The sequence below is a fragment of the Nestor notabilis genome, unplaced genomic scaffold (genome assembly GCF_000696875.1).
Source record: "Nestor notabilis isolate BGI_N333 unplaced genomic scaffold, ASM69687v1 scaffold8847, whole genome shotgun sequence".
Lineage (NCBI taxonomy): Eukaryota > Metazoa > Chordata > Aves > Psittaciformes > Psittacidae > Nestor > Nestor notabilis.
The window spans coordinates 88,370-100,751 of NW_009935128.1; the positions used below are offsets into that span (position 1 = coordinate 88,370).

The 12,382-nt window shown below is 36.7% G+C and overlaps 1 protein-coding gene across 1 annotated transcript in view; it reads right to left on the reverse strand.

The window, feature by feature from the left end:
• LOC104408171 (ephrin type-A receptor 7-like) overlaps positions 1 to 10,441 on the reverse strand; it is a gene marked incomplete at both ends in the record, with an annotated part of 51,534 nt that extends 41,093 nt beyond the window's left edge. The window contains 2 exons of the mRNA XM_010017678.1: positions 5,412 to 6,081; positions 10,377 to 10,441. Of these exons, the coding sequence (XP_010015980.1) occupies positions 5,412 to 6,081; positions 10,377 to 10,441 (735 nt within the window). The remainder of the gene's footprint in view (positions 1 to 5,411; positions 6,082 to 10,376) is intronic.
• Between the last annotated feature and the right edge of the window lie 1,941 nt (positions 10,442 to 12,382).

Genomic DNA, 12,382 nt, shown 5'->3' on the forward strand with positions numbered 1-12,382 from the left:
TCATTGGAAACGAAATGTGTCAGAAGGTCTGCAGATTTATTTTAGGGTTCACTCTAATGACACTATAGGTCACAACTAGCTGGTTTCAACTACCTCCACCACTTGAGCACTTCAACATGACATCACCTTACTTCTCAGAGATCTTCACGTCACACTTGAGAGAGGATGCTGTATTACTGAAAACTATGATAGCCTATAATCATACTAACCAAGCCAATTCAGACACTTCAGGCAAAGGAACACTATATAAAAAAAAACCCTGTATCTTAGGGCCAAAAGGCAACCCAGAGGAGACCTGAAAAAAAAAATGCCATGAAGCACGAAGACACCAGTTCCTGCAAGTGATGGCTAGCCCTGCCACTAAAAACACATGTAATTGGACACCACTTTTCAAAGAGGACAAGTTTAACGTGTTAATGTCTACATAGCTCCTCTCCCCTTCTCATCTCTGTGTTGATGCATCCAAAAAGCTGAAGCACATGAACAAATTAGGTCAAAGAAACTCGAATGACTTAGGGACATTGACAAATTCATAAAAATCATTCTCTCTATGAACATTAGACTATTCCAAAAGAAAGATATAGCAAGAAAATACATCTTTCTACCACATCTCTCTTGCAAGGGCTGTCAGAAGACCCAGGGTGAATGAAAGCCAAAGCATTCAACTTTCTAGAAACTCCAAAGGGGGCTGGAAGCAGAAACCACAGCTCTGCATTTCTTAGTAGGAACACCTTCAGTATTCTTGACCATCTAGCTAGAAGGTCTTAATTTTAACTTAGAAGTATCTGATATATTTTTCTGAACCCTGCAAGGATCCTTTGGAAATATATTTCCTTTGGAAATATACATGATTATTTTTTTAATTATTGTTTTAAAATCCTATTGCTCCTATGCAGCTGTATCTGGGACCTGATACCAGATCACAATGACATTTCTTTAAAAGCAGACAGAAAAATTATTTAATATGTTAGGGGATAAAAAAGGAAGGAGGAAGACACATTCCTGTTGAACTACTGCTGGCTTCAGAGAAAACTACAAGACTCAGAGATATCCTCATTTTCTGCTTTGGTTCAATTTGCTGAGAATAATTACATTCTCTTCTCTAGAGTAATTTTGGAAGCAAATGGAAGAAAGGTAACTCTTCTTCAAAAAAGGAAGCATTTAGAGTCTTGATTATGTAAATGCCATTGAGGAAGTTTTCTAACGTTCTTCCCTTTCTCCACAAAGTAAAACATTTTCAAGTTGAAAATGCAGGAATGTCAACATAAGTTACTCAAGCTACAGGTCACCTACAGCTTTTTGGACACATTACCTGTGCTAAACTCTAAACTCAATTCACAATATGTGACATTCTTTTAATGACAAAGTATTCACATTTCCCCCTTAATTCATCGGCCTCTACTAATAAACTTGTGGCACATCAGCTCATAAGTGGAGTAATATTTTAAAACAAACAAACAAAACAAACCTCACTAAAAAATAAATGGATAAATCCACCAAAAAAAAACCAAACCAAAACAAAAAACCCACAACCACATATAATTTACCACAAATGCAGCATTTCACAAAGTCAAGACGTAAAAGTTTGAAAAAAGAAGGGACAGATACAGCTTGTAATCTGGCACAATATACAGCACATGACAAAGTCTGGAAAGAAAAGCCTATAGCTCTCTTTCTATCATCGCACCAAGACAAAACATACAAACAGCTATAATCCCCTCCCCATTTGGGGGCCAATAAAGCAACTGCTGATGCACACAGTATTACAAAATACCCATTTGGCTTTCCCTAGAAACCTGAAATGTCGGACTTGGTGCCCAACCATCTATGTAATTTTTTAGTCCAGTTGTATGAAGAGATGCTTTCTACCTTCTGAAGTATCACTCCATTGCTCAGATTGCATAAAATTAATTTTCTCCTTCCCCACCCCCAGATGAAACAAAACAGATGGAAAATACATCACACTGGAAGTTCTCAAAGAATTATCTTCTCCTTCAAATACCAATCACTGATCACAGAGTGTTCCTTAGATGCACAACATATTGACTGAATTCCACTGTGAGAAAAAGAATCAAAGTTAGACCTACTGGGAGTCCACTATGATTACTGAGAACTCTACTGGGTTTTTGTAGTTGGTTTGGGTTTGGGGGGTTTTTTTGTGGGTTTTTTTGTTTTGTTTTTTGTCAGAACAGATGCAATACGTGGATGTTGGAAGAACTGAATATTTCTAAGTACCTCTGGTAGGCACCTTTCAGGACAATCCTTTAAAACATACAACTTCCACACCTATGCCTAGTATTACATACCAGCAGATACAAGATCAACATTGAGGAGATAGCATCCTTGCACATAAGCAAAATAATCTGCAATTCAAAGTTCAGAGGCTCATCTAGTTTTCTCATGTTTGTTTCCCTCAGCTTTCAGATTTTGCTTTAAATGACAATTACGGGTTCTCTGGAATATGGCTTTCTTATGTACGTGTGTTATGATAGATAACTGAGGTGGAATGGACTCCTTGGCATACCTATACTAAGAAGTAATCAGTGTACATCAGAAAAAAAAAATAAATATTAATGCAGTTTGAAAGCTCGAGCACTAAAGAAGAGGCACGCAGGAGCTTATTTTCAGGGTTATGTGTTTCACTGCTCACAATTATTTTCTTCCTTATCCTTCCCCACCATTACTAGTTACTTACTACATTCATGCAACAAAAAAAAAAAAAAAGAAGCTTCTGGCAGCACATCCAGTGCAGAGTTGCATATAAATCAAAATTCAATTGTTTTAGTATCTGAACTCAATAAATTTCACACACAGGAGAGAAGCTGTATGCAAAAGGAACACATTCTTCAATCACAGCCAGCCAATCAAGCCAGCATATCACAAATGAAAATCCCCACTGAGTTACAGGCTGAATTGCTATTTGGAACTACAATGTGGCCATCTACTCCTACCTTTGCTACAATGCAGGCAGATAAGGTATTATTCTTTACCTTTAAAAGACCTTCCTATTGTGTTAAGTTAATTCAGCTGAGCTTTAGCAAGTGTGAGAGAGGAATCACAGACTTATGCCTATCCTGACAGAGCACAATGCCTTCTGCCATGAGTAGTCCCAAAGAAGTCACGCAGCATGCCAGGTACAAAGTATTTGCAGAAGTGAGCCCTCAGACAGGGCTGTAAAAGCTCTGGGTTAAGAAAGCACACACCAACTTGCTTCTGCTTGATCTGTTACACAGCTTGACAGTAACAGATAGCCAGCTGCATTAGTGTCAATGTTCAGATAAGTTTCTCTCAATATCTGTCACAAAAACCAGACACAGTATCAGTGTGCCAGCTGTATTATCGGTCACTACATAGTTGATCATAGTTAATAACATCCTCAAGCACAGACACAGCTAACAAGTACCACAGACAGCAATTACTATTGTGCACCACAGTCTCCCAGATTGTTCTGACTCCGAGCTGCCGACGGCACGCATTCAGCAAGTGCCTGCCTCCCACCTTTTCCCTTTCTAATACATTAACTTGCCTCAATATGGAGCCAGAGTTTGTTTTGAAACTCTTAAAAGGATCACTGAAAGAAAAGAGGAAAAATACCATAAATGATCTTCTGGACTGTTTCCAGGGTAGCGTATTCTCTTAGTGATTGCTTTGGATGCAAGCCAAAAGCAGGAAGTGTTCTTGCAAATGAGCTCACTACTATACTCAAGTACAAGTTATCATTTAATTCTTTTGTCAACATCATCATAGTTAGAAATTAAGCCTGTTTAATAAACAGGTTACTTGCACTTCAGTTACCAAACAGCAGTTTCTTCTCTATCCATCCCACACACACCCACTCAGCTCCTGTCCCCCACCCACTTCCCAACATACACTCTCTTCTTTTTTAGATACTTTTTCTCCTTTATTGAAAGTCAAGTAAAATTAGTATATTAATTACATCAACCATGACTAGGTCTTTAATCAAAAGCAAGTTAACTGAGGAAAAAAGTCAGTCACTCAAAAAAAAAAAAAAACAAACAAAAACATCTGAAAGCAACACAGTGCTCAATATTTCTAACAGAGCTTTAATGCAGTCTACTGAATGGTTTTGTGAGGGCAGTTTTTCACATTACAATTACTCCTAATGAGATCACCTTCCACAGTGTATAAGCCCTTATCCCTTCCCAACAGAACAATGAAAGATTTGTGCAAGGCTAGAAAGGCCTCAGATCAATTCCACTCAACTTCACCTTGTACCAGATTTCCTCATAAAAACTCGTCAAGAACACAATCATGTTTTTATTTCCTGAGGACAAATTATTAATAAGGAGAATCATTTACTTCGCTTTAGGGCGTCCCTAACTCTCTACAGATTCTGAAGTCTTCACACAGACACCACAGACCCAGTGACTGCTGCCAGCTTTGTTTCTGGATTCTGTAGGTTTTTCTTCTTCACAGATCTCTAGATTTTTTTTTCCAGTTTTTGACTTAAAACATTTCTTACCAACAACTGCCTGCATATCTTACAATAAAAATATGATGGTATATAGCTCCTTGCATTATCTTATGATTAAAATGATAGATCTGTATCAAATGTACATGAAAATACCTGTCTTCAAACAAACTGCCTATTGTCATGATTTTACTGTAAGCAAAGACAAATATCCTTTCTCACACACACAGAAATGCCTTACACATGTAGCCCCACAGACAGCAATGATGAAGGTATCATTCTAAGAATACAGATAACTGAATCAGTCTGAATTAGAAAGCAGAACTCAGTGTCTCAGATGTGCTAGCATTTTAAACTAATCATTGTGATCCTACAGCAAGCCAAAAGTTTAGGTTAGTTTTATGCAAAAAGATATTGTAGAAAGGAAAACACACTACATTATGAAACCTTGATATTCTGTTTGGAAGTTCTATCTTGTGTTTTAATTTTTACGCACTCAACACAAACCTCTAAGTTTTTATTGTGTGTGTTCTTCCCGTAACTAACCACACCTCATTCTACATTTACTACCTCAGTTTTAGTTTCACTGTAATTTTGCCACAGATCATGTGAAAGAACAAATTGTTTAACTACTCATATCTAAGATTATTGATACAGTATTCTGTAATAGGTATGACTTACTCAGCATTACCAAGAGGTACAGGAACATCACCTTAATTGGTTTAAAATAGCAGTCCTGAATCTGTATTTATACTTCATACAACTTTAACTCTTCTTGTTTCAATTTAAAAATGGAGTATGTACCCACTGATCTCAATATCCAGAAGGGCTGCTTTAGATTAGCCAGTGTGAAGTTTCCAGATTGAGGATCTTTAAAAGCTGACTGATGACATATTTCTCTTGAAAAAATATAATAAAAATAAGCTGGTAGAACATGACCTATAACATACATATTACAGCAAGATGTATGTTTACTTACGTTCACACGTGTCTCCTTTTTGCTGGTATCCTGCTTTGCAGATACATTTTCCAATAGGCACTAACCATTCTCCTTCTGCGCTACAGTGCATCTTCGGCGAGTTCTCCGCCTCCTCTTCTGCGCTGCTGACACAAGTTCCTCGTACTTCAACTAAAGAGGAAAATTCTGAGCCAGTCACTGTGTCAGGAAAAATAGCTAAGTTCTCAATGATGGACCAGCACTTCTTGTAGTAGACTTTGACAGAGACCAAAGCAATGCAGGCCCCTACATCCTGAAATGCAAGATAGAATCCTTTTTTGGACAAAGGTCCAATTTCTCTCACCTCTGTGTTAAGTTTCATTTTTCTCTCCCCAAGATCACCCTGGGTAAAACTTTCATCTGCTGCAATAGTGTCTATTTTTACATACTGGTTTTCTCGGATATTCCTGCCAGTGTCGTAGTCTGTTTCATAATAATACAAGTTAAAAGTTTCTTTACAAGTCCCCAGAACTCCAGGAAGACTGTTACAATCCCTCAGAGTGAATTTCAGTTCTACAAAAATCCTTTGTGCATTGCTTTTTGCAATCCAGTTAGTCCGAAGCCAGTTGTTTTGGTTTGATTCCATCACCTGGCATACCTGGTATGTTCGTATAGGAGTGTAGTTTTCATCCAGTCCACTAATTTCTTCCCACTAAAACAATAACAAACAGTTAGTAATACAAAACAAGTATGCTACCAGACGTAACTACTGTGTATTTTAAAAGACTTCACACAACTCAAGTCTCTCTCTAACAGTACAGATCCATAAAAGGTAAGTTAAAGTTAAAATACTCTTAAGCACGAAAATCTGTATTAACAGAGCTGCCCACTCTCTCTCCCTCTGTGTCTTTCCCATATATAAATAACTTCTAAAAATCATTGTCATATCAGGAGCACAGTTGTAAAAGGAAAGCCTCAGAGAAGCCTGTTCAGCGTACCAAGCTCTGATAACACATGAGGCTCTCTCACATTTCTTTAAGGTCATGAAGAGAAACCTAAAATCAGCGAAGTCTTAGACACTGAAATTGCCTAGTGTTACAGGACATATAATTTGTGTACATAAAACTTCCAGTGGAACTTTCAGTTGTACAGAAAGCACGGGAGCAGGTCCTGAAACTTGCAAATCCAACGATTTTCACTCCCATATGATGAAAGGGGAATAGAGTGAAAGCAAGAGAAAACAAGACAGAATTAAAAGTCTGAAAACAAGAAAACATTTTGGTTGTCCTCTTTTTATTCAGTCCACCTTCTCTCCTACTCGCAAACCAAAGAAGGTAAGCAGGTGATCTTCGGCTCACATTTTGTTCAGTGGCTGCATCCGTGTTAAAAGGAGCTAACTTCATTTAGTTGGGAGTTCAAATGAACCATGAGATTACAGACATAATTAAGAACAATCCACTTGACTGAAAGTTCACTGGTTCAAAGCTTGAGTTTTGTTGTTCCTTCTTTAGGGCATCAACTACGTAACAAAACTGTAAGCCTGTAACAGCCCCATAGTTTTTAACAGCCTTTGGGAATGTGGGAATTTGCACCTCCGCAATGGCAAACCTTCCGCTGGAATCAACCAGGCAGATCTGCCCAGGTGTAACCAAAACAATATCCGTCTGTCACCCTTTTTCACATTTCTTGAATCATTTAATTTACTGCTGAAACTGCAGCTGTAATAAATTAGGGGAGGGGGTTGAGCTATCCTCACCCAATGATAGAGACAACCATGACCATGGCACTTAGCACTCTGGCCCTGTGTCAATAATGCACTTAAACTCATGCTTAAGATCAATGACAGTACTTACAAGCTTAATGGTAAGCATGTGCTTAAGTGCTTTGTGGGACTAGCATACTCAGCACCTCTTCAGGATGGAGCACCTACTGACATTCCTTACACCAGTAACCAAGACTGGCAGGCATTGGTTTCCCCAACCAGGAATCCTGCAGTATACAGTACTTTGCAAACCTATTTGACAGCAAACGAGATCATTTTACTGTTGGTGTACTGCTCCAAGAAAAAGCAGATGTGGCTGAATTGATGCTGGAAGTTATCACCACAAAATATATCACTGTTGCAGATGCCGAAATGCACAGAAGTTGTAAATATCAAAGCACATTTCAAAGACCTACAGTTAATATAGATGTGGTATGTATGGTATTATATGATTGAAATATATTATTAAACGGTCACGGAGTTAACTGAAGTGACTGCTATATGGAACTGTATTAATCTCAAAACAGAAGAAAGCCTATCTTCATAATAGACTTATTAGACCTGAGTAAGATTTTTTTTTTCCCTTCCATATAAGAACTAGTACAAATAAGGAAATTAAAAAGGGGCCCCAGACTGAGGCTTTTGGCTCTGCCATGTTGAAAAGCAAAATAAAACAAACCAACCAACTAATGAAACAAAACACAAATATGACAAAAAAAGGCATGAAGCCTAAATTTTTACTGATTTTTATATTCTCTATTTCACATCAGGTAGCATTGAAATTGGGTGTTTTTTTGAGTTGGTCCTGGGGTTTTTGTTTGTTTGTTATCTTGTGTAAGTAGTCCTCCCTCAAAACACCAAGCCAGATTCTGCAGTGATATATTCCAGTTAGACGATGTATCATATCTTTGAATTGGAAGCAACTCTAACACAACACAAAACAGAACCTAACTCCTCAGGTTTTGATGTGGACTGCTCCAACAAAACAAATCCCCAAGCCTCCAAAAAAGAAACAGAAAGCAAAACAAACAAAACAACAACAAACAAAATACAATTAACAAAAATCAAACCATTTTTCATAATACAACACAAATAAGGCTTCTTGGGGTCAAAAGCTAGCCAGTATCAGAGATATTCTTATGCTAGAATAAATACAAAACTCTAAATTCAGATAAAATTCAGTCCTACTTTATGTTATCCCTAGCACTAAACACTGATGTCTATTTCTCCATATTTTCCTAAAACCAGAGTATCATTTTCCTAAAAAAATTAAGGAAATATGAATTATGGTTCAATTACGTAATCACCAAACTATTATTTCTAGTCCATTAGAAGTGTACCTGCTTCTTTGTGGGAGATAAAAATACAACATCAGTACTCCAGGATATGTTTTCACCTATGCCATCTACGGTCATATTTCACTGAAGCATATTTAAAATTATCAGTTCCATGATAGCTTTTACAGCAAGAATATTTAACTTTTCTTTGTCTTGCTGCGATGCATAGCGATATACATGCAATTCCATTTGAATGTGTCCTATTCTGCTGGTTTCAATATATGGTATTTTAACTTCTTAGTTATCTTAGCAATGTTCAAGATCATTGTTCAATGTAACATTTACAGCTGAATGGGGCATTTAACGAGTGTCTGGCTGATATATTCTGTTCTTTGATGATGCAGTACTTTCTCTCAAGAAGGAAATTTTCTGAGTTTATTCCAAGGAAGTCTTTACTGAATAATAAAAATTTCAGTAATTAAAACAAGAAAAAAAAATTCAAAATTACGTTATTAAAACGGTACTTTTATGTTGATTTATGTGTATGTTTCTGAGCATTTTCACACATACAAGTCCAGCCATTAGTTTTGATTCACTTCTAATTATGGCTTCCAACTCTGAAAGTCACCTATTACTATTTGTTGAATTTGACTCTACTTTCATCTTCCAGTATGCTGACATGTGTAACATGTGTTGACATGTCTTTCATTATCTACAGGTTAGCCTAATATAATTGCCACCAAGCTAATCTTTCAAACACCTCTTGTAAAGGCTTCAATCTGCAAAACGCTAATGCCGAGGTTATTAGCCATCACACCCATTGAGCTCGCATTACATTCTTTCCGAAGTCTTTGGATTTGTTTCCAGTTTATGCTTGTATTGATTTTATGATCTTGCTTTTAAAGAAAGACACTTTCAGATTTTCATTCTTCTTATTGAAAGGATTTGTTACACTTTTATATCCCCGCTCACACTTCACACTCTTCTGGTTCCAGATTTCTTAATGCGCTGAAGATTAAGGGCCTGATGCCCCAAGACCTTGTTCATGCAAGTACTCACAATGGATTCAGCAAGATCGCTTCCATGAGTGAGAACTGTCCATATAATTTTGCATTTATCAAACTGAGCTAAGGTTGGACTGACTTAAGGTAGGACAATATACCCATTATATCTTTCTGAAAGTGTTTTTTCTCTGTTCTTTCTCCAGGCTTGAGGAAGAAGCGGTTTTATAGCATTTCTAATTCAGACTGAAAGCAGCATTTCTCAACTTTATGTATATAATAAATAAGACTATACACCGAAGCTTCTAAACTTGCCGTTTTTTACAATGATGTCATTTACAATGATACATTTCATGGAGTACCATGAGATTAATTTGTAAGCAAGCTGGAGGTAGCCTTAACCACATAATTTGTGCCTAGTTCAAAATATCAAGCACCTCAAAACTTGTGGATGTTTGAAGTGTGGAATGTCATTTCAAACATATCCACAGAATAAATGTTTTTATTTTAGAGAACTTCAATCTGTGCTATTCAATTACAAAGAAAACATCATACACAACTTTATGATCACCCATTACACAGAAAATGAAAAACCTATATTTGGAAAGTTTCCACACTGAAGTCAACCTGCTGTTTCTATAGGAAGAAGGAAAAAAGTGATTTAAAACACTGTGTTATAAATATATAGAGCTTTCCAGTACAGCACAAAGGATTACACTACAAAACATAAAGCTACTGAGAACATTTAAGAAAGTTTCTCAGGATACTCCTCCTTTTAATTAGCTTGTACATTTGAACACTGGAACCTGAAGTACGCTTTTTTCGATTCTAAAAATGAAAAGCTGTAAACACTCATATGATTACTGAGGCGAATACAAGGGGGAGCTAGTTTAAACTATGTCATTCAATTGCTTTGGTAAAATAACTACTCATCTTCAGGAACTTAATTTTTACCTGCAATACTTACCCCATTAGGAGGAGAGGAAATCCATTCCAACTCTGTCTGTTGTGCTTTAGAGTCCAGCAGTATTACTAAAAAAGAAAAAAAACGGCATTTCCACTGATTGTCAAATATAAGTGGAAAAATGTAAAACCAAAGAACAAGGTCTGAATTTTAAAGGTTTTATATTAATATAACTTTTGTACAAAATAATATTTTTCTTCATATTATAAAAAAAAAATCTACAACCACAACGACGCATTTACTTGTAAGCAGATGATTAAATGATTATGTACCATCCACATGTAAGCAGATATGCATTAATCTTAACAATTTCATTGCTTAAATCAAAGTGTATTGTTTTTCTTACTGCTCTAAAGTATTACTAATCAGTCATTAAGATGCACGGTCCCTTCATCTTCTTTGTCATAAGAAGGACATTTCCCATATGTTGGTTATTACAAAGAGCTTAAAACAAAAAAAAAAAAAAAAAAAAAAAGACACCAACATTTCAATACTTCTCTAAAGTGATTTAGAGAGGACTACTATACCTACCCGGAGCTGCACTGCAAAAGGAATAGTCTTTTTTTTTTGAGTTTAAAAGAAAAAAATATATGTCCCTTAGGTGATAAAGCAGTAATTCTATAAGCAAATGACAACAAGGAACACAGAAAATAAAAGATTCTGCAATTACCTCACACTTTGCATACACAAAATACTACGAACAAAATCAAACTAATTTACTTAATGGTAATGGCTTACTAAAATCTTCATGTCATTATACCCCAGTGACACTTCTATACAAAGAGACATCAGTTCTAGTAGCACAGCAATTATTTTCAGCTAAATGGAACTCCATCTCCGAAAGTGGTTAATCACAGCCTAATAAACCAACTCTTATCTATTTTACACTACATATTGGAGGTTATATTATTGCTGTTCTGTTACATCCAAATATGCATTTCTATATATCTTACATTTTAGTTGTAGCTATACTCTTCTTTCATAGCATATTTAGTTTCTGGACATCTATGATGTTAAAAAAAAAAAAAAAAAAAAGAAGGAAGTGAAATAATTTGCTGTAATACTTTCAAACAGCCAAATCTACACGTTGACCAACCATATATCTAGGTTTTCTACACTTTGAAAATTCCTTCTCCAAAGCTACACAGCTAACCATGCCTCTATTTATTTGATTAAATAAAAAGAAACATTTCTAATTTAGATCTATTCAGTATATTTTTAGCTATAAAACCATCTATAACTTCATATACAGCATTTAAGTACCGATATTTCAGCATGATTTAAGGGTGTAGCTTGAAGCAACTTTTCTCAGGTCCTTTGAAATGGTTTTATTTCTGGCTTCGGCCCTTTATCCTAGCAGAATTTAACAGAAAATTTCAGTGAATTACTAGAAAGATGAGATGATTATAAGAGTTATTTAAAGGTTCATACAGTACTATCTGGAATGTTAGCTGAACACATAAAACAGGAGCTTCCAGGTCTGTATTTCAGTAATAAAGTGGAACTAGTCATTAAGGAAGTCTGATAGTCTCTCTCTAGAAAGATTATCTGCTCATTTCATTAAGCTTGGATTCAAGGGGCTTTACTTTGTAACACTTTCTATAGAAAAGCAGGTGGTGTGTGTGGCGGTTTGTTAAATAAGAACATTTATAATGGTCCTGGAAAAAAAGAGGTACCACGAAAAATTTAACTATTTCAGGACCAGCACAACGTCTCATGGCTGCAACTCATTACACTTTGGCAGCGATTCTCCATCACGTAGCAACGGGCGGGCACATCTCAGAAAGAAAACCCAACAAGCAAACAAACATAAAAACCTGCTCTGCAAAAGGAACCGTTGCGTTTACGTGTGGCACCCAAAGTTACCACCGGGGAAAAGCCTTCCAGGCCGGGGAGCCCCGGGGCCCCCAGGGCTAGCTTGCGCCGTGCCGGCAAGCGATGTCGCCGTGCTTTGCGCGCCCCGCCCGCAGCTGTGCGCCTTTACGCAGTCCCCCGCACGGTCCCTCCGC